This window comes from Hyalella azteca, unplaced genomic scaffold, assembly GCF_000764305.2.
Source record: "Hyalella azteca isolate HAZT.00-mixed unplaced genomic scaffold, Hazt_2.0.2 contig2323, whole genome shotgun sequence".
In the NCBI taxonomy this organism is placed as follows: domain Eukaryota; kingdom Metazoa; phylum Arthropoda; class Malacostraca; order Amphipoda; family Hyalellidae; genus Hyalella; species Hyalella azteca.
Window position 1 is genome coordinate 45,932 of NW_025932603.1, and position 20,608 is coordinate 66,539.

At 38.6% G+C, this 20,608-nt stretch overlaps 1 protein-coding gene across 1 annotated transcript; it reads left to right on the forward strand.

The window, feature by feature from the left end:
- The first annotated feature begins 8,164 nt into the window (after window positions 1-8,164).
- On the forward strand, window positions 8,165-20,377 carry LOC108678697. Its single transcript, XM_018167158.2, has 8 exons — window positions 8,165-10,160; window positions 10,856-10,930; window positions 11,590-11,816; window positions 12,689-12,896; window positions 15,148-15,293; window positions 16,179-16,326; window positions 17,215-17,343; window positions 18,700-20,377. Exons 1-8 carry the CDS (start codon window positions 8,287-8,289, stop codon window positions 18,773-18,775), a joined length of 2,883 nt encoding a protein of 960 aa, XP_018022647.1. The 5' UTR covers window positions 8,165-8,286; the 3' UTR covers window positions 18,776-20,377.
- The last annotated feature ends 231 nt before the right edge of the window (window positions 20,378-20,608 follow it).

Consider the following 20,608-nt stretch of genomic DNA (forward strand, 5'->3'; position numbering starts at 1 on the left):
ATTTTATATCAGGTGCATTCAATTTAGCAACATTTGGTCCCAACGAATGGCTCGACGATATGGTCGTGAATTATTTTCTGTTTTTATAATAAAAAATCCATTCATATACTGAAATTTTTAAAAATCAATTGCTCTCAATTCGCTGTTTTTTACGGCTCCTGAAATTCACGGTCCTGAGAGCGAGACCATGCTTTAGCTCCGCCTCTTAAAGTACGACATTTGGCTCATAACCATCATGAAACATGATGATTGGATGCTCTTGGTTGTCGACTTAACTAAGCGGTTCATCTTGCTGCCAGACAGTTTACAAACCAAGTCTGAGAGTGAGAAGCCCATAAAACAAATGACATTATTTTTAGCTGGATTAAATTAGTCTCATTTCCAACGCATATTCGACATGAACTTGAGGAGAGGCTATAAACCTGATGACTTGCCTCGCCTAACTAATAGTTACGACTGTGGTTTGCACGTCTGCGAATGCGATTACGGTAGAATCATTTGCAGTGGCAGAGGAAATCTACGGTTGGACACTGAGCGATGCGGAAACAGATTTAGAAAAGTTCTGGATAATGCTAATGACCAAGTATTTCACCACGAAGTGAAAAGACCAAAGCGAATAGTGCTTGAGTATTTTAAAGGCAATGGAGTCACGAATTAATGCGTAGACAACCGGAATTTGATCAATGTCTTGAAATATTTGCTTCCTGCATTTAGGACAGTTTATTTGGCACAGGAAAATTGAACGGGTGGATAGCTAGAGGTCAGTATAGCCCAAGTGCACAGTGCGATTCATATACCTTCCCGAGCGTAACGCAGCCAGGCATCTTCACGGCTTTTTACACAAAGCGCCCACCACAACAGCGCAGTTCAGTCACAGGCCGCAGAGCATACAGGCCGGGGCGCAACAGGCCCTACCGCAACAGCTACTCCTAACGTGCGCCGCCTGTTGCGGTAGGGCCTGTTGCGCTCCGGCCAGTTGGGCTCCGGCGCTGTGAAGCAGTGGATGTGTTGTGCAAAGCGGATTTACTGTTAGCCGGAGTTACCCACAGCTCATTGATCTGAGGCTATGTGTAATATTGCATGCTGATGGTTGGCGTTGGGCCCAGGGCCTGTTTACGAGTCAATTTTGTTACCCACGGCTGCGCTCCCGAATGAACGATCTTGCAATGCAGAAGCAAAGCGTGTGGTCGCAGATCAGGAAAAGCGGCTTGCGGTTGTCAGAGTTGAATGCCTTGTTACAAACTTCGCATTCCAGCACCAGACATGCCGTATTTTCATTTAGGTCATCAAAGTACCTACAGACTTGCAGTGACACGCAAAAGTATTGGATGCATTACAGTTTTTTTCACATCTCAAGTTAAGTGCGAGATTTTACCCAATATTCGGTCAGTATATTGCTAATGGTACTAGAAACATTATATAGGGAAGATATTGAAAAGCAAGCATTGTTTAGATTTTATTCAACAAAATAGAAAAATTAACCCACCCAAAAGTATTGGGTACATGTTCATAAATGAGCAAAAATAATTTTTTTTAAAGTACTCAAAATTCGCTTTTCACTTAGAAATTTTTGTATTTTTGAATTTTAAGTTCCGTTCATTAGTACAATATTCAGTTATGTTATTTTCATCCTCACGTATAATTGTTGGCCGTACGATCAGATTACCCGATTTGCATGTTGTGTCCCGGTGACCGCAACAACTTCTTTGCTGCGGGTGGCCAATATGAAAAACTGGTGACTCTGATAAATTAACGTTATTATTGCGTTTTAAATACATTTAATATATAACATTTATAGATGGGCATCATGGGCTTGGAGGCGTCTGACGATGGCGCCGAGACGGCGTCCGCAGGTATATAATTCTATTCGGGCTTGATATTATAATATTATTATGAGAATATAATATTATATACATTTATTCTATTCCTATTCTTCCTATTTGATTCTTTGGATGAAAAAGCAAAGTTACGAAAAAAATTGACCTATCAGTTTTGACTTTTACCGAAATTTCTCAATTTACTATAATTAAAAATCCACTAGTTATATTAGTTATTTTTATATTAGATTTTCCGACGTAATAGTGTTTGAAATAATTAGCAGATAAATTTTGGGTATGAAAGTTTTGTCTTTTGAAATTTTTTAGTATTCTCGATAGTTTTATGCAAATTTTTGTGAAGAAACAGATATGAGAACAGCCATGCATGCAAGCGTTTTATATAAAGCCTTGAATTTTTACAGCCGTCACCGTACTTGGTGTGAAAAGAGACGCTAACACCTCATGTCAAGTCAGCGCGGTATAATAAACTCGATAACATGCTCTAAAATAACACGTTTTGTTCACAGCGAGCAGATCTAGAGATAATAGTGAGCCGCGACCTGATGTGATTTATTTATTGATTGATTCTGTAGACTTGTAACGTCGATGTAAGCTACAGTAATGCGAACCTGAGCTCATAAAATCCAGCGTGCAGTGCGATCAGGAGGGCTCCACACTAACTAGCGTGAAAAAGCATTCATCACAGCTCGTATGAATGAAGCATTCACATGAAGCATTCATCACAGCTCGTATGAAGCATTCATCACAGCTCGAATGAAGCATTCATCACAGCTCGAATGAAGCATTCATCACAGCTCGTATGAAGCATTCATCACGGCTCATATGAAGCATTCATCACAGCTCTAATGAAGCATTCATCACGGCTCATATGAAGCATTCATCACAACTCGATAGTATTACTTATCTCGACAGCCGAGGTCAAAATAAGATAAGAGTTAAATCGATATGTCAAACATTTTTATGTAGTTAATAAGTGGTACACAATAAGCCTGTCTCTTATACACATCTAGATGTGTATAAGAGACAGGTGAAGCACTCATCACAGCTCGCATGAAGCATTCATCACAGCTCGCATCTGTCTCTTATACACATCTAGATGTGTATAAGAGACAGGCATTCATCACAGCTCTAATGAAGCATTCATCACAGCTCGTATGAAGCATTCATCACAGCTCGTATGAAGCATTCATCACAGCTCGTTTGAAGCATTCATCACAGCTCGTTTGAAGCATTCGTCACAGCTAGAATGAAGCATTCATCACAGCTCGTATGAAGCATTCATCACAGCTCGTATGAAGCATTCATCACAGCTCGCATGAAGCATTCATCACAGCTCGTATGAAGCATTCATCACAGCTCACGTGAAGCATTCATCACAGCTCGTTTGAAGCATTCATCACAGCTCGTTTGAAGCATTCGTCACAGCTAGAATGAAGCATTCATCACAGCTCGTATAAAGCATTCATCACAGCTCGTATGAAGCATTCATCACAGCTCGTATAAAGCATTCATCACGGCTCGTATAAAGCATTCATCACAGCTCGTATGAAGCATTCATCACAGCTCTAATGAAGCATTCATCACAGCTCGTATGAAGCATTCATCACAGCTCGCATGAAGCATTCATCACAGCTCGCATGAAGCATTCATCACAGCTCGCATGAAGCATGTTGCAGCTGGAAAAGGTACTTTACAAGCAAAAAATGTATTTAGATTTTTCATTGATGATAGAGATTATTGTAGCATTAATCCCCATTCGCAAAGCTCATGAATACGTCGGACATGCGATGAAAAAGAATTAAAATAGCGTTGACAGACGACGTTAAAATAAATCAACTTTAGAAGACATTGTAATCAGGAAGCGTGAGTCAAAGGAATCTTTTCCATAAAACAAAAGAACGCGAGAGAAGTGAAATGATCAAATTAAATTACATTTTATATGATTAATTGAGAAGTAACTATTCTGTATCAGTAGTTTCAACAACTTGCATATTCGCTTGGGGTATCCAACCTCGTCAATCAGTTTTTAAACGAAGCAAATAATTCTACTTCAATTATTCACCCGAGGCTCATACTTCTGTAGAAAAGATCACAGTGTGCGAAAAATATCACAGCTAAATGCAACAGTTATAAAAGGTCGGGTTCCAAAGGCCGGATCCCTTGTGAATCAAGTCGCGAAAAGTACATGAATCGGCAACGGGCCATGGGCCTATTTCCTCAGTGCCGACACTTCTATTCTCTCTCAGAAAAGTCGTCTAAGTCACTTGTGTTGTTCGGAAAGGCGATAAGATGACGAAGCTTGTGGTACATTTTGGTACATGTGTGTTTACTTTACCTGTGTAAACTTTTGTCTGTACTAATTCATGACTTCGTCTTTCTTCCTAAAGTAACAACGTCTCGCTTGCAAATATACGCAGAGGGATTGTTGGAAATATTGGCGTCTGAACATGATAACTGCGTTCTTCTTTAGGCCTGTCTCCCGCTTTAGAATAGTGTAGAATTAAAAAAAAAATTTTAATGGTTATTTGGGAATATCCATTACCTGTAACCTTCTCTTGTTTTTCATTTTTTTCGAATCCTTCGAACGTGGGACTACGCATACTATTTAATCTATGTATTCCGTGATTAGCGTGCCAGCATCTATGTGTAAACGATTATGAATTAGGAAAAATTAGAGCAAATTTGTAATTAAATGTGCGTTTATGGAGCCGTAATCAGCTGCCAAGATTACGATGATCGATGAAGCCTCGAGCCCCACACCTCCACAATAAACTAGCTGTGTACATGAAAAATTTTACCAACTGTTCATACTGGATGAATAACATAATATTTTCTTTCTCATATCAGTATCTTTTCTGTGTTTCATTGGAAGTAAATAGCAAAGATTTCGAAAGGATTATTCTTGAAGTTCCTAATCTTTTCTGCGACTTATCATTGGCTCATCAATCACTCCTAGTGTGTGGTTGACACAATAACGTGGAATTTTCTGGTCGAAGCATTTAGTTAAGTAAAAGTTCAATGAGTGTTATTTAAATTCTGGCCAGGCTTTGGCCACATACATCAGCCATATTGCAATAAACGTGAAGAAAGTGAAAAGATTAATTATTGATTAAATAATAATATTATTAATTAATTAATTACAAGCAACTACGAGAGTCGTTTATAAGGAGTAAAATAAAGGGGTAAGAATTAATGATTTGCACAGAAATTGGAATGAAAATCTTTAGAATGTTTTTAGTCGGAAAATTATTTTTGAGCATCGTTGCAGCGATGCAAAGCAAGGCATCAATTAAACGACGCACTAACGACACTGCCGTACACAAAGCTCAGCTTTCGTTATATAGGTATACGGTATACCTATATACGTATTTATACATACGTGTCCGGGGGACCTTGCGTGCTTTTAGTGGAAGGGGACGAATTTGTACTTATTTATTTCTCAAGCAATGTTGATAAGGATGTATGTCTTAGATATTTTTATTTACTGCATTTGTATTTCAGATCCCATTACTGACTTAGTTTCTCATGATGCCTGTGCACATTTACTTTCATTATGAGCGTTAGTTACGATAAAATTGGTTTTGGTGACCGCAGGCTCTCAAAATGGCTTCTACGAGCAACAGCATTTATTTCAAAATTTACTACACTTGTATTGGTGGTCCGGTATGAATATTTTGAGTCATTCGCATGCATTGTTCTGGTATCAGGTCAGTTCCGGATGAGATTTTCATCGAATGTCCATTTGTAATTCTCCTCTTTGCACAGGTCTGTGTTGATATGTTAAAAATTAAGCTTCTGCTTAATCTCTTCTTAAAAAACTGCGAGCTCCGACAAGCCATTAGAGTTACTAAGATTCTAGTTGTTCAGATGAGAGAGGACTCTTTTAGCGCATTTTCTCATTTATGAAAAAATGCACTATTGTGCTCGCCATGTCCGTCTGTCCGTCCGTCTGTCCGTCTGTCTGTCCGTCCGTGACTTCACGTTTTCGTCGACGAGAAAATCCGCTCTCTGTAACTCACTGCAGTGAGTACTGAGTTATATTTTTTTATCGCTGTATTCTCTTTTAATTGGACATCACGAGGGGAACATGTGCATAACGGAATATTTTGATTTCGTCCAAATAAATTCTTGTAGATGAGCTAATTTTTCTAGAGTAAGAAATTTCAGTCAATTGCAGTAGCGAACTCTATTGCCAACCTAAAATAAAGAAAGGACTTTATGACGATTGCAATGTGGAATCAGGAAGTTATTACAAGATTTTGGTAGAAGGTAAACCGAGCCTCCATCAGCTATAGATACACATCCTGAGGCCGATGAAAATAATTTGTGTAGCTTGGATGACTGTTTGCCAAATTTTTTTAAACTCTTACTTTCATTAAAAGCGTGAAATTACATTTCTAATTATTTTCTAAACAGCTGTTAGAAAATTTTCCATGTTTCAAAACCCGTCGATTCGATGCGAGTCTCCTCATCATCAACTATTTTTAGAACATTTTCAATTTTATATGCCTCTGGAGCCGAGGTCAGGTAGTTAATAAGATCTTTTTATGCCATATTGTTTTAATATCTATTTTGTATACATTGAACATTCTATTTTTGAAGCATATTACTCTATAGTAAATCTTGTTAAGTTATCCACTATCATAGAGTGTAATAAAAAGAAGTTTTAGTGTGCCATGAGTAGTAAAAAGTTCAGAGTGTCATGAGTAGAAAAAGTTTGGTGTGACACGAAGATATAATGAATTTGTTTGGAGTTTTCCTTACTTCGAAATTCAGGATGAGCTTACGATTACGAATGATATAAGTACTTGTTTTTATTTTTATAGAAGCACTCTTCATGATTGACATTGCCAGGGCTCATAGTTCTAGCTGTGTTCAGCATGAATAACTGCAAGTATCAAGTGTAACTAGTAACTCTAAAAACTTCTGCGTCTGGTCAACTTTTTGCAGCACTCATATCAATTTCAAGTTTTGCATTTTTCCACTCGATGGTTTCAACAATTGTTGTGTTTTATTATTTAAGTGATTACAAAGAGTAAAATGAATCTTAATTATCCGCGATTCAGTTAACTTTTCAATGCCATTTCAAGATTTCAAACCATGCATACTTTATATTTAATTTCCTAAGAAGGCAATAAATTCACGGAATTACAGGTTTATGCAGCTCAGTAAACGTGTACCGTTATCTTCTTTATCATCATTTGTTATCTAAAGACAACTTTAAGCTAACTTCTTATAAATACAGGGGCATGATAATGCGTGCTTGTGTCTAGTGCGGTGTCAACATGGTAACTTCTAGTCTTTTTGCCGTTAATGTAATTCATACATGCAGGAAACTGTGATGAATGATTAATACGTATTGCGAAACTGTGATGAATGATTCGTACGTGTTGCGAAACTGTGATGAATGATTCGTACGTGTTGCGAAACAGTGATGAATGAGTCGTACGTGTTGCGAAACTGTGATGAATGAATGTGGCCAATGATTCGTACGTGTTGCGAAACTGTGGCCAATGACTCGTACGTGTTGCGAAACTGTGGCCAATGACTCGTACGTGTTGCGAAACTGCGGCCAATGACTCGTACGTGTTGCGAAACTGTGATGAATGATTCGTACGTATTGCGAAACTGTGGCCAATGATTCGTACGTATTGCGAAACTGTGGCCAATGACTCGTACGTGTTGCGAAACTGCGGCCAATGACTCGTACGTGTTGCGAAACTGTGTTGAATGATTCGTACGTATTGCGAAACTGTGGCCAATGATTCGTACGTATTGCGAAACTGTGGCCAATGACTCGTACGTGTTGCGAAACTGCGATGAATGATTCATACGTGTTGCGAAATTAAGCTGTGATGAATGATTCATTCGTGTGTGAAACTGTGGTGAATTATTCATGCGTGTTGTGAAATTAAACTGTGATGAATTATTCATAATTATTGCGAAATTAAACTGTGATGAATTATTCATACGTGTTGCGAAACTGTGATAAAAAATTATAGGAGCAGGGAAACGTTGGTGAGTGATTCGTTCGAGTAATGAAGCTGTGATGAGTGTTTCATTTGACCTGTACAATTTACATATAACTTTTGTTGTTTAAAGCTTAATGTCACTAAATGCTTTCTGATATGAGTTTTTGGGGCAGTGCCTACATCAACATCAAGTTAGATAATTATTCAATCAAAATGATTTTAGAGACTTAAACCAAACATGACATATAGAACCATTAAATCTTTCCTTCCCCGATACCTGGCAATGAATGTATATTCGGCAAAATAACTATGGGACCTCATATTGCGCAGGCTTGAGAGCATCTGTGTTCAGTAATTATCATCGTGGATTTCATCATATTTTAAATATCAAAATCAAATTATACCTATTAAATATTAGCTGAGTTTTTTTTATGTATTTGTCGAATTGAGTGTGATCTCCAGATAGGTCTTGCAACATGGCGACCCCATCCCCAAGTGCCAGCCCGAGGTCATCAGCGTCAACAGGCGGTTGGTCTAAAAAGAATATGTACTACAAAACTGTCGGAGACTTGTACTTGAACCCTAAATGCCTGCGAACGATAATACAAAAAGAGTGTGCAACCAAAAAAAGCGACGAGACCTACCGAAAATACATTGAACGTTTGAGAGGCAGTCCGTTCAGTGAAGAAGATTGGAAGAACTCATGTGGGATATCGTCAAAGATTCTAGAAACTGAAGTAAATGCTGACCACCTAGACGTGACTCATCTCATATGTCTGCTCGAGAACATTTTTCCATGGAACATTTCCAAGGAAGTTCACAAAGATGACGTGGACGATCCTGTGTCAAAAAGAATAGTCCAGAAATTTAGTGGCGTGAAAGACTTGCGAAACGAATTCTTTGACTGCAAGACTGCTGCTGAGGATTCGCTCAAGCTCGAAATTAGAACTGCGCTCTCAGAGACGATGGCAGATGTAGAAAAGTTCTATTCGTCACGCATGGCCAATGATGATGGTGGAGGATCGGGGCAGAATGATGCAAGAGAAAATATTTTCCTGGACAAGCAATGCATTGAAGACAGCTATTCGATGTTGGCTTCGAGTTCGAGCGATAAGCAATTAAAACAGGACATTAAGAAGCGCGTGGAAAAAGTAATACTAAAAGAAGAACTTACATCAGAAAACGATAAGGTGAAACGTGGTGCCGTATTTCACCAGCTTGAACTGACAATAAACAAGGGCAGCTGCAATGAAGTTCACGAATACACTGAAATTCTAAAGAATTCTGAGAAGTTCGTAGTGGTTGAGGGCGTCGCTGGTTCTGGTAAATCGACTCTCCTTACAAACATCATACTACAATTTTTCGAGCTGCAGCCCATTTTGGTTGAGACCTTGGAACAATTCGATCATGTCATCTTGTTCGAGTGCAGGGAGCGCACCGTAAAAACCCTGAGTGATGTCGTCGAGCAACTTTTCGGAGATCTGTGCAGCAAGCAAGGGAAAGAAAACGTTCTTGAGGCCATCCTACGTCTCAATGTCTTATTTGTCATCGATAGTTTCGATGACGTGAACACAGATTCATACAGAATAGTAAAAGAGATCATTGCAAGAACGTGGCGCAGTGGATGTCGAGTTTTGATCACAACTCGACCTCATTGCATGAACAGGCTGAAGGATCTTTTGTCAATAAACGACGTCAGTTTCAGTCAGTATGGGATCAATCCAATCAGTAAGCTTGATGACCAACTTAAATTTTTGGAGAAGTATGAAAGGTTCCTGAATGAAGATAACCATTCGAGAGGGGTGACCGAAAGCTTCAAATCGCTGGAATCAGAACTACAAAGTTTCTTCACCGAACCCGTAAACTTGATGCTTTTCCGCCACCTTCACAAGCACTTTCCGAAAAAGATGGTCTCATGGCCTAAATCTATGGGCGTGGCATTCGACATTTTCCGCTTGTACAGAAAAATTGCCGTGTCGAAACTATCGACTCCTAATTTCTCCGAGAGAGAAAACTTGGTCGACGATTTGTTTAATATCATTGGCAGAGCAGCATTGGAATTGCTCCACGACAACTACGTGACGTTCTCAGAAGACAAGTACAAAGAAATCAAAGAAGAGTGCAAGATTAAAGGTGACAGTGAAGATGCAGAGAAAATTATCTTAGAAGTTGTTCTAAAAAAACATCTACCACTCTCTGAAAAAGGGCCCCAGTACTTCGAGTTCCGGCACAAGATTATCCAAGAAACTTTTGCTGCTCACTATATCGTAGAACGCATTTTCGCTATCAAAGACAGCGAAAAATCCCCCATCAACAGCATCTTGGATGAAACGTCAAAGAAAACATGTCGGTAAGTTCATAAACAAAATTTTTGCCCATATTCAATGGAAAGACCAGAAAGATCTCCTGAACGGGTCACACCTGCGATGCTTGCTTTCGACTGAACGTATCACGTACATGAAAAGTCTAGTTTAATCAGACTTCAGCGGACTTCGTTCATTTATCCACCGCTAAAGCTTGATGTTTTGGCACAATCAATGTTGAATGAGGAATTCGCATGAAAAATTACGCCTGAATGGTAAAAAAATTATTTTACTGCATATTGGACTGTACTGTTTAAAAGACACGCTGCCCTATAAAATGTTGGTATAATATAGAGTGCGAAAATTATAAATGGTTTGTATCGAGAATTTCTTTGGCTGCGAAGTAAGGAGTTTCCCAGATACTTGTTTAGATTGGTGTAAGAGATAAATCTAATAGACAGACATTGAGATTTTCCTGCAATTAACAAATGGTTTTGTTACATTAATTTTTCAAAATTATTAAATAGTTTTTGTTTGTGTTGGATTAATTTCGTCTTCGGCGGTGCTTCCCGATAAATTTCATGAGAGGAGACATCGGCCATAATTGCCTGGTTTCATTTCTTCATAATTTTTTACAAGTTATTCTTCGTTTAAAAAAGCATTTCTTCGTTAAAAATGCATTTGCCAATAAAAACATACCTGCCGAAACGGATACTGAAAATTTTATGCTTTAATCTCGCAGGGATGGCGGCAACCCGCTCGCGGATGCGTCGCACGGCAGCCGTACGTCTCCCACGCACCGATATCCACGGCAGCCGTAAGTCATCACACACACAGTAGACAGTTAAATGCATTGCAATGATGATTGAATGTGAGAAAACTTTAATTTTTTATTTGCGTAGAGCATTTCTGCGGCAAAGGTTATTCGGCATCAAGGAACTGCGCAAATTCAATCCCGGTTTGTCCTTCAGAATAACCAACGAAGACTAGCTGCGTAGATGATTCTGAAAATGTTTTGCGGTTGGACTATGAAATTAAAACACTTGGTTTCACAACTGAATGGCACCATGAAGAAATGCTTTTGCACGGTAAAAATATTTTGAAGCGACAATTTCTATCGCCTACAGCAAGGATTTTACTCTTTGTGTTGTTGACTTACTGATAAGAACCCAGTAACGTACCAAGCAATAAAAAGTACATCAGCCCATATGAGTAAATGTTTAAATAGTACAAATCCACTCAGAAACATTTAGTTGAATTGTTGATTCAGTTGCTGTTTTGAATGATTTAGTTTATTTCACTCAATTTAAACGGAAAAATCTAAGAAAACTTTCAAATTGAGTGGATATACAATTTACATTTAGTTGAAAATAACAGCGCATATGACATAAGTTAGGAACTTCTTGACACGAACCACAAGCAATAGAACTATTTTTAAAGTCTCACAATTTATATTCGGGTTTTCATTTCCTGCAGGCTGCGTGAGACGCTGCAGTATGTGGTGCAGGAGCTCAGCAGGCGCAGTCCCCGCAGATTCCAGCGGCACTGGCCGGAGCTGGAGAGGACGCTGCAGGATACTGGGATCGTGGCCGCCAGTGATTGGCTGGACTGTCTGCGGGTGTGCGCTGACGTCAAGCTGGTGGCCGAGATAGCTGCTGATGAAATGCTTAAAGAGGACAAAGACGTTTGGTTTGTCACCAATGGTGGGTTTCGTTGGGTTCAACTGATCCTGCAGAATTAAACAATTTAATCAATTTTATTTGGTGGTGAGAGTAGGGGTTTGTTATAAAATCGGCCTTCTCACTGAGAAGTGCAAAAATCGCTCATTCGAAAACGAGCCATGCATGATGACACTATATTAAGTGCAACGAGGTAAACATTTAAATTAGTGCCGAAAATTAGTACTGAATTCATTTCTATACTTGTCCACATACTGATATATTTGAATGACTCTATATAGATCCACACAGATTCAAACACAGCGTTCGCCACGTAGTCGACGTTATTCCGTTCAAAGATGAGTATTGATTTCTGACACGGTCAACTTCTGCAGTTAATTGCTATAAGGAGCTAAAAGTTACGCAAAATATACGAAAAGAGTTCTGATACAAAACATATAAATCATTATCCAAACTAAGTAACGCGGCAGACTAATACAATCAGCGCAAAAGAGCGGAGCGGTCTTTGGCCGCGTCGATTATGTTGAGCACCTATATCGGTATCTTACGAGGTTCTAAGGTTTATTGATGTGCAATCCATACACGTTTTACAACTACTCCATCGATCGGAGTAGTTGTAACTCCATACTCCATAGTCCATACATTGTTGCGGCTTCTCCATTCTTCGATTAAATTAAATTAACTCGAATTTTCTAGCTCCGCCTTATCCTGCAATGATATATGTGTCAAAATTGTGAAGATGAGAAAAATGTTAACGTCACTTAGCAGAGCCTGGCCTGAACAGTGTGTGCAGTGATGGATGCAACTCATTTAAAAAATGTTTATCACTTGTTAATTTTTTAGTTGCTTCTCGGAGCACAAAGTTCTTATATTAAGCGCGACGTTCACTGTTGCAGGTCGCGAGGTTGCTACAGTTGCAGCAATGTTGCGGTATGTTCAGGTCACGCGCATTGAAGTGAACATGAGGAGTGATGACCTGGACCTGACACGGTGGAAGAAGCTTGTGGGACGGCGTGTGGGGGAACTCCTTCTTGTTCTGAGTGAAGATAAAGGCGACGAATACAAAGCCCGTGATGACCTCCTGCAGCCGCTGAAAGAAAGCAAGTAGGTAGCCAATGAAAAGAATTTAGTGTCGTAAACTGTCAGAATCATTGTTGAACAAGTATAAGATTGACCCAAGAGAAGCTAATTTTGCGGATGTAGTTTATTGTTCGCCTGTGAAGTCACTGATCTCAGTGACGTCACGGGCATTAACCAATCACCGAAATGCGATCAAACCAGTCAACCAATCCGTCATGGAAATGATCTCAGTGACGTCACGGGCATTAACCAATCACCGAAATGCGATCAAACCAGTCAACCAATCCGTCATGGGAATGAAAAGATTTTTTACGTTTCTCGATCGCAGTGACATAACAAGAAAGCGGAACTGAAAGACGGATGTTCTCGTGGGTCAACTTTATATAGTTCAACCATGGTCAGAATGGCTTGTATAGCTACTTAGATTCATTCACTTAAATGATTTTCTGTAACTTCATTCGTAAACTTATTAGCTGTCGGCCCTTTTCTTTTATTTTTCGGGTATTTGTTAGTGATCGGGCAGCGTTAATATCGAATTCGCATCCCTCATGCAGGAGCCATAACGAATAAAATCATTCATGATTTGTATAATACTCGTACATCAGAGTTACATTGCTCAAGACATTGGGCATCAAAAAGTGGTGGAATCGAATAAACCCAGAGACAATCTCCCAATTTCTATGACTAACTACGACTTTTGTCAAGTGGTCGGTAACGTCAAATCGACGCAACCGACCACTGGCCATTCCTCGGCCAGTGGTCGGTCACCTAAAAGCCTCCCATTGCTCATAGTCTGCGCAGTATCAGAGATCTGGCTAGTGAGGGGCGAGGAATAATACGTGGCCAGTTGTCGGCCAGGGCCAATTACTTCTAGCCGATCGCTGGTCATTTCTCGGCCACCTGAAAGCCGCCCGTTACCATAAGAAAGGGGCTGGGCCTATACTTTAAAAAAAGTTAAGAGATCGTAAGTTCATCAGCCAATCATTGACGGCCTTTCAAGCAAAATCCACCAATCATAGACAAGAAAATAGAGCGTAAGTACATACGTTAACTTAGCCAGTTTTGAAAGTATGGCCCCGGGCTAGGATATCTTATTACGAAGACTACAAACTTGACGGTAGCGACTGGCCAAGTTTTGGACCGATCGAGGATTTAACACGATGGTCATGAATACATCGCTCACAGATTTCGCCGCACTCAGACTAGCAGCCTTGATGGTTCGACATGTGCCAGCTCCTTAATTAACTTAGCAAGATTTAAAATCAGAGACGAAGTCTCAGTCTCAAATAATAATTGTGTTAAAGTTTGACAGCAAACAACACTTATCGTTTTATAACCATAGCAATAAAAATGGAGATGGTTTAACTGGCACGTGAATGTCGATCGGTCAGCTGAAGCAAAGGATGATTTAAGATAAATGGCACTGCCTCTCGTCTTGTACATCTAAACTGCCTTTGACAGAAAATCCCAGACAATGGGAAAATCGTCTTTAATTAGCATTTATTTGAAAAAGAATTATATCGATATACGAGATTTTCATTTCATAACGAGACGTGTAATAAGACATCCATTTCACGGTTAAGTAATCCAATCATATCTGACTGACCAGGTTACCATGTATTTTTATTGCTGAATATAAATATAATTTATTGATGAATATAGTCTACCATGAAACTAACTTTTTGTTTAATTATGTTGATTTTTCATGAGTCAACATTTGTTGTGTGTTAAAAATTTCACATGTACGTAAGACGCAATTATTTATTTACAAATTTTATGCTTACTTATTTGATGTGGATTTGCCTGGAATTCATTCGAATAACGCTCTTCAAGAATTCTAGTGAGCCATGATTACTAACATGTTCATCATTCATCAGGAGGAAAATCAGGTTAGCTAGAGTCACTGATCTCTACATACCAAAAATTATATTGGTTAAATCATAGGAATTCCAAGTCCACAATATTTCTTATACACGATTCGGTTATCACGTCAACTTCCTAATAGGTGTCTTATGAATCTAGTCTCATCAATAACAGATCTTGCATACCACTATTTTTATTTTGCATTGTCATTTACTGAAATTCTAGGTGAAACGTTGTTGCACTCCTCATCAGTCATCATTGCTCGAGCCTCGAATGCAGGTTCATTTCTCGGTCACTTCCTACATTATCACATCGTCGTGTGTAAGCGCTGTATCATTTCTCCAATGACTTCAAATTATATTTTTAATAAAAATGCTGTTAGTGATAGCACATTACCTACGCGATATTTCAGAGTCAAGATAGTTCACTTCGACGGATGCGTGGGCCACCCCGACAGCGTGACCGCCCTCGCCTCGAAAGCTCACGAGGCTGAAGTCAACATCCGCATGGCTGTCCCCCTGGACCTCTCAGAGCTCAGAGGGAAATATAAAAAACTCAGTGAGTGTTGTGGAACTATACGTAAATAGGGTGGTAGTGTTATTGGTTACGTTGTCCCTATAGAGTCAAGGTCACAGCTGGCCATTGCTGGTCAAAGGGAAATAGCATAACATAACATAACATAGTGATATCGGCGCTGAAGTGTAGGCCTGATGTGGCCTGTCGCCGATTCTTTTCCTTTTCGTGCCTTGTTCATAGATCTAAACTCATGTCATTTGACCGGATCTTTTCATGACTGGCGATAGTTTGAAGTAGCTACTAGACTTCCACCGAGTTCGATAAGGAGCTAGGCATTTCAAATCTGAATTAAACCGCAGCTGCCACGTATCAGCCCAGTTAACTAAGCTGTCAAGATCATCTTGTAATTGCGCTTTATTTGACGCATTCTTCACTGTATTATTTGACATCTACTTTTATTTTTTTTAGCTTTACGCTCAGTTATTTTTTTTTAATTTTTTCATGTGAAGTAAAGGTGGTATAAATGAAACAATTATCTTCGGTTTAAAATATTTTCATAGGCGCTTAAATTTCTTGTCCTACAATAAACCAACAATTAGCAGACATACTATCAATGTTAGTACCTGAAAAATGATGTTCGAAAAAAACAACATAACTGCACAGTAAACAATTTATTACAAAAATATTTTGAACTTCTTCGGTCGTATTGAACTTTTTCATAAAATTTAGTTTATGCGGAATGAAATCGACGCGGTTAAATTTTTAGCGCATTTTCTCATTTATGAAAAAAATGCACTATTGTGCTCGCCATGTCCGTCTGTCTGTCCGTCCGTGACGTTATGTTTTCGTCGACGAGAAAATGCGCTCTCTGTCACTCACTGCAGTGAGTACTGAATTATATATTTTTTAATTTGTCGACTCGCATAGATGTGCGCACCCGCAAGCTCCCAACCGACGCTTGTCCACTGCCGCTGCCAGACGCGCCTGCGCCGTCGCTGCAGGTGGATGGCGTCGATGAGAAGTTCAGGACGGCCGTCGTCCACACCATCACATTACTCGCACCACAAAACAAAAGGTTTGAGATACAATGGACCAATATTGTAAAAGATTAAAATAAAAGAAGATACAATTACCCATTATTGTAAAAGATTCAAGATTAAAATAAAAGAAGATACAATTACCCATTATTGTAAAAGATTCGAGATTAAAATAAAAGATTCAAATCATGAACCGTCTTTGGACGAGGGAGGGTCTTGATAATTATTTTTCTCGTTTTTTATGTTTAACTTAAAAAAACTGTGTTTTTTCTCGCTAAACAGAGAACATTTGAGTAACTATAAATAAGTTTTAATAAAAAATACTGTAAGTTTGTGAATATCCTTTCTTTAACATTCTCGCATTAATTTTAACATTCTCGCATTAATTTTAACATTCTCGCATTTCTTTAATTCTCGCTAGCTAATCTGTGCCTGATGTTTTTGAGTTTATATATTGTAGATTGGATGTTTGAGCATAATCTTCGGAGTGTGGATCTTCATCTAAAATTTGCCTTTATTGTCTGTTGAGATGAACAGAAATTTAAGTCTAGCTGAATCATCGTGAAAATAAGGCGAAAAATGTTTGTTTCTTGTGCCTGTACGGGAACTTTTGAGTCTGAGCGAAGTCTCTGTGCATGGTGGCCCATGCAGTGGTTACAGTTCAGAGTACCAAGATTGGCGCAGAGAGGCGCGGGTTCGATCCCAGCTCTGTGCGCCAGTTTCTGGTCAGAATCGGCGAGGAGGCCGGGCGGTTAAGCAGAGCAGAATTGTAGCAGTGAGTTGCGCGTTCGAGACCGCAAAATGCTGTGAATGTTCTGCGATGTTAAGAATCGGCGACAGGCCCTTGGCCTAATAAACGCTGAAACCGCTATTATTATATATGATTAGCGTAACTGAAGGTATTGATATCGAAATTTGTGTGCCAGGTTCGCAACGCTGAAGCTACAGAGCAAGACAAAGCTCTCTGAATCAGAATTGCAATCAACCCTACGAGACCTGCATGCACATGGTATCAGGACGATGGAAGGTGACCGCACTCGCATCGAAATTTTGAAGTGAGTGAACGATGATGAATGCATCTCTTACCGTTCTCTAGCTCCTGGAATTAGTTTCTCAATCAGTATGCAAAAATTGTGATTTTGTATTATTATTATTTATGTTGTATCTCTTCGGTTCTCACATTAAGCCACGGTTTCATTCATGTGAATTCAAAAAAGTCATTGTTCAAACTTCTTATCTTCACCTTATAACCGACTTGGGGAGTACAAGCGTCCATAACGGTAAAAAATATCGCCATTGCATGTTAATGAGGTGCAGTAGGTAATGGTAATTGTGATAATGAACAAGAGAACCGAAATTAGAGCAAAAAGATGTTATAAAAAGTACACGAAAAGTACAAGAATCGGTAACAGGCCATGGGCCTATTTCTTCAGTGCCGACATTTTCTATTCTATTCTACATATTGTTTTACCCACGTTACTATGAAAGAGCTCTGCAGGGGTAACGTATATAACAGCAAAATTTTCATCCTTCGATTACTTTTCAAATACAATAAGTAAATTATAATTGTTACATCATATACGTCATCTGTCGCTTCAAAAACACTTTGTAACAAGGTTAAAATATATTTCTATACATCATATGTAAATTGGTCACAGATGAGGGTTTAATAGCTTAAATTGTTACTATAACTTGGGCTAAAAAGAAAGAGTTTACTTTTAATATAGAGTTACATATCGGTAACATACAAGTTTTTTGTTGAATAAGGTTTAATGAGTTCTCTGTTGATTGGCATTACTTCAGTCTGACATCAGCAGAATTATTAGGAATTATAATTAGAATTATTTAATTAATTTAATTGATATGTATATTAACGAGATTTTCCATACACGTATTCACAATACTTGTTTCATATATCGGGACATAACAGAGATGTTACATTTCCATTTGATCAACATTGGTGAAAAAATTTGTAGGTTGAAGGGCGACAAATTTATTCCAAACAGTTCAAAATTTCCTATAAATATATTAATAAAATAATCGAGAACCAAACGAACCATGCCATCCCGAGCTAACCGGCCGGGTTGTGGTGACTTACGCGCTAGATATAATTTTGTATTGTAAATAAATTAAAAGAGTTCTAGTTCAAAAATTTTCAGAAATACTATTCCAGATTATCATTATTTAATGTTGTTAATACTCGTATCTCATTGGTTGTAATGTAATACGAAGACACGAGTAAATAAAACATTATGGTATCCCTGACACTGGCCATCTTATATAAGGTGCCTCGGTGCGATGGGTTCATCGTTTAACTATAGCCGTAAATATTGAAAGTCTTAGTAAATATCGAGATACGTTATTAACTGAACTGCTGATTGCTGAAGTTTAACTCCGTCTCATTCCGACAGGCGAAGTGGACTCATCAATATCTACATCCGCGAGGCACTACCTGAGAAAGTAGAAGTGATTAAGGTTGCAGAATAACAAGACTAAGTTAATGATTGTTTTATCACGTTCATGTTGAACATCGTAAATAGTCAATCTACCAAGTCTAAAAATATTTTTGACAAAAGCATTGGAATAAAAGAGTGGAAGATATCTAACGGCTTGTTGACATGCACTTGATTGAATCGCACTTGACATTTCAATTGATTGTAGTAACTCTAGACTCTAGAGAGACGTTCAAACCGATTGACGTTTCAATTGACGTCGCTGTTTCATAATATTGCCGTTTCACTTGATTGATGTATCGGTAATTGAAGTTTTGTATGATTCTAGTGTTTAGTGTTTCTTCACATATGTTTCGGCTTGCTTTCTCTCCCAACATTCAAATTACCTCATCTTTCTGTAATTTCTGAAGATTAATTAAATGATCAATTAATTACTGATCAACACGGGTTGCGAAAGCCAAATTTACTCTACAATGAAAAGTTTGAGAGACGAAATATGAATGGTGATTTAATTGTCATTTTCTCCAACGACGTCGCTGTCACCCTGGACAAATGGTGCGATGCCGCGAAGCGTGACTTCAATTAGAATATCAGTACAGTATTAGTCGAAGAAGTCCTAAAGCAACAACTCTTATTAGCATGAAGTCTAAGCCTAATCTTGCTACTTTAACTCACAAAACATCTGGTTGCACATCAATAGCTGTACAGATAATTGGAAGAAGTTCTCGGAACATATCGTGGTACGTGTCATTATACCCCGAGTATGGAATTTCTTCAGACGCAAATTCCATGCCTCCGGCCACATAGACAAACAGTTCTACTGCATTACATACCCCCCCCCCCGGAAAATGAGAGTGACTGGAAATAGTCACAGAAATTTGTAGGGTTAATAGTGATTTATGTCCGCGATCTTTAAATTCGTGGGACTAGAGTCTGCATGGTTAACAGAGTTCATCGATGCGACGTATTTAACATAAAGATGTAGGGTTAGTGGGTTACAATGTTTAGAGAGGGTCGACCCATGACCATCACGGAGTCTGCTCCAGCCAAGGCGATGCTTGATTCTCATGTTTATTGTTTGCGCTCCTGTGGAAGTTCTTGCTTATGTCATCATTTTCTACCATCAACAATTGCGCCGCATATAGCAAAGAACTATGTCACTGTCAGTACTCGGTGCTACACTTGGTACCTCACCGGTACCACACGTACATGTACAAATACCATCGATCAGGTAACATGTGACCAAGTCTATATTTATCTAGATATACGGTCGATAAAGTTTGATTATATTGAAGTTTCACAATATTATCGTTCTGCTTGTAAGTTGTATCTTGTGTTCCTCTTGATCGATCGAAGTTTCTCTAGATTGAAGCTTCACCTGGGAGCTGCAAAGCATGAATGTCGATTGACTCACGCGACTCATTATTCTCTTATTTCTTGGACGATAATTATACTCAACTCCTACTCGACACTTGATTTAAATTATACATAATTGTAATCACACTTGATATTGCTCCTCTAGACTACAATATTTTAAGTTGTTGCGGCCTTCATAAACGATATATTAAGATAAGCTCCTATTAATAAAAAATATAGTCAACTACCGGTACTTACAGTTGTGTGTGCAATTCTAGACTTCCTCTTAATAAATGTATTAAATCACAAACTCTTTCATGTCCATTTATTTGACAGCATAGCTTGAAGAGCTGAACAGGAATAAATTCATATAAAGTTAAACATTACTACAAATGATATTAAAAATGCACCACAAAAACATCAGTGAGACTCACTTTTTGTCAAACTTCAAAACTTTTTAACGACATTGCCTGCGGATGAACTTCAGGTTGAGAAACAAAATTTCCAAATC

Coding starts and splice junctions, on each gene's coding strand:
- LOC108678697 (XM_018167158.2), top strand. CDS start 8,287: ATGGCGACCCCATCCCCAAGTGCCAGCCCGAGGTCATCAGCGTCAACA. Junction 12,897..15,147: donor CAGCCGCTGAAAGAAAGCAA/GTAGGTAGCCAA, acceptor GCGATATTTCAG/AGTCAAGATAGTTCACTTCG. Junction 15,294..16,178: donor AGGGAAATATAAAAAACTCA/GTGAGTGTTGTG, acceptor CGACTCGCATAG/ATGTGCGCACCCGCAAGCTC.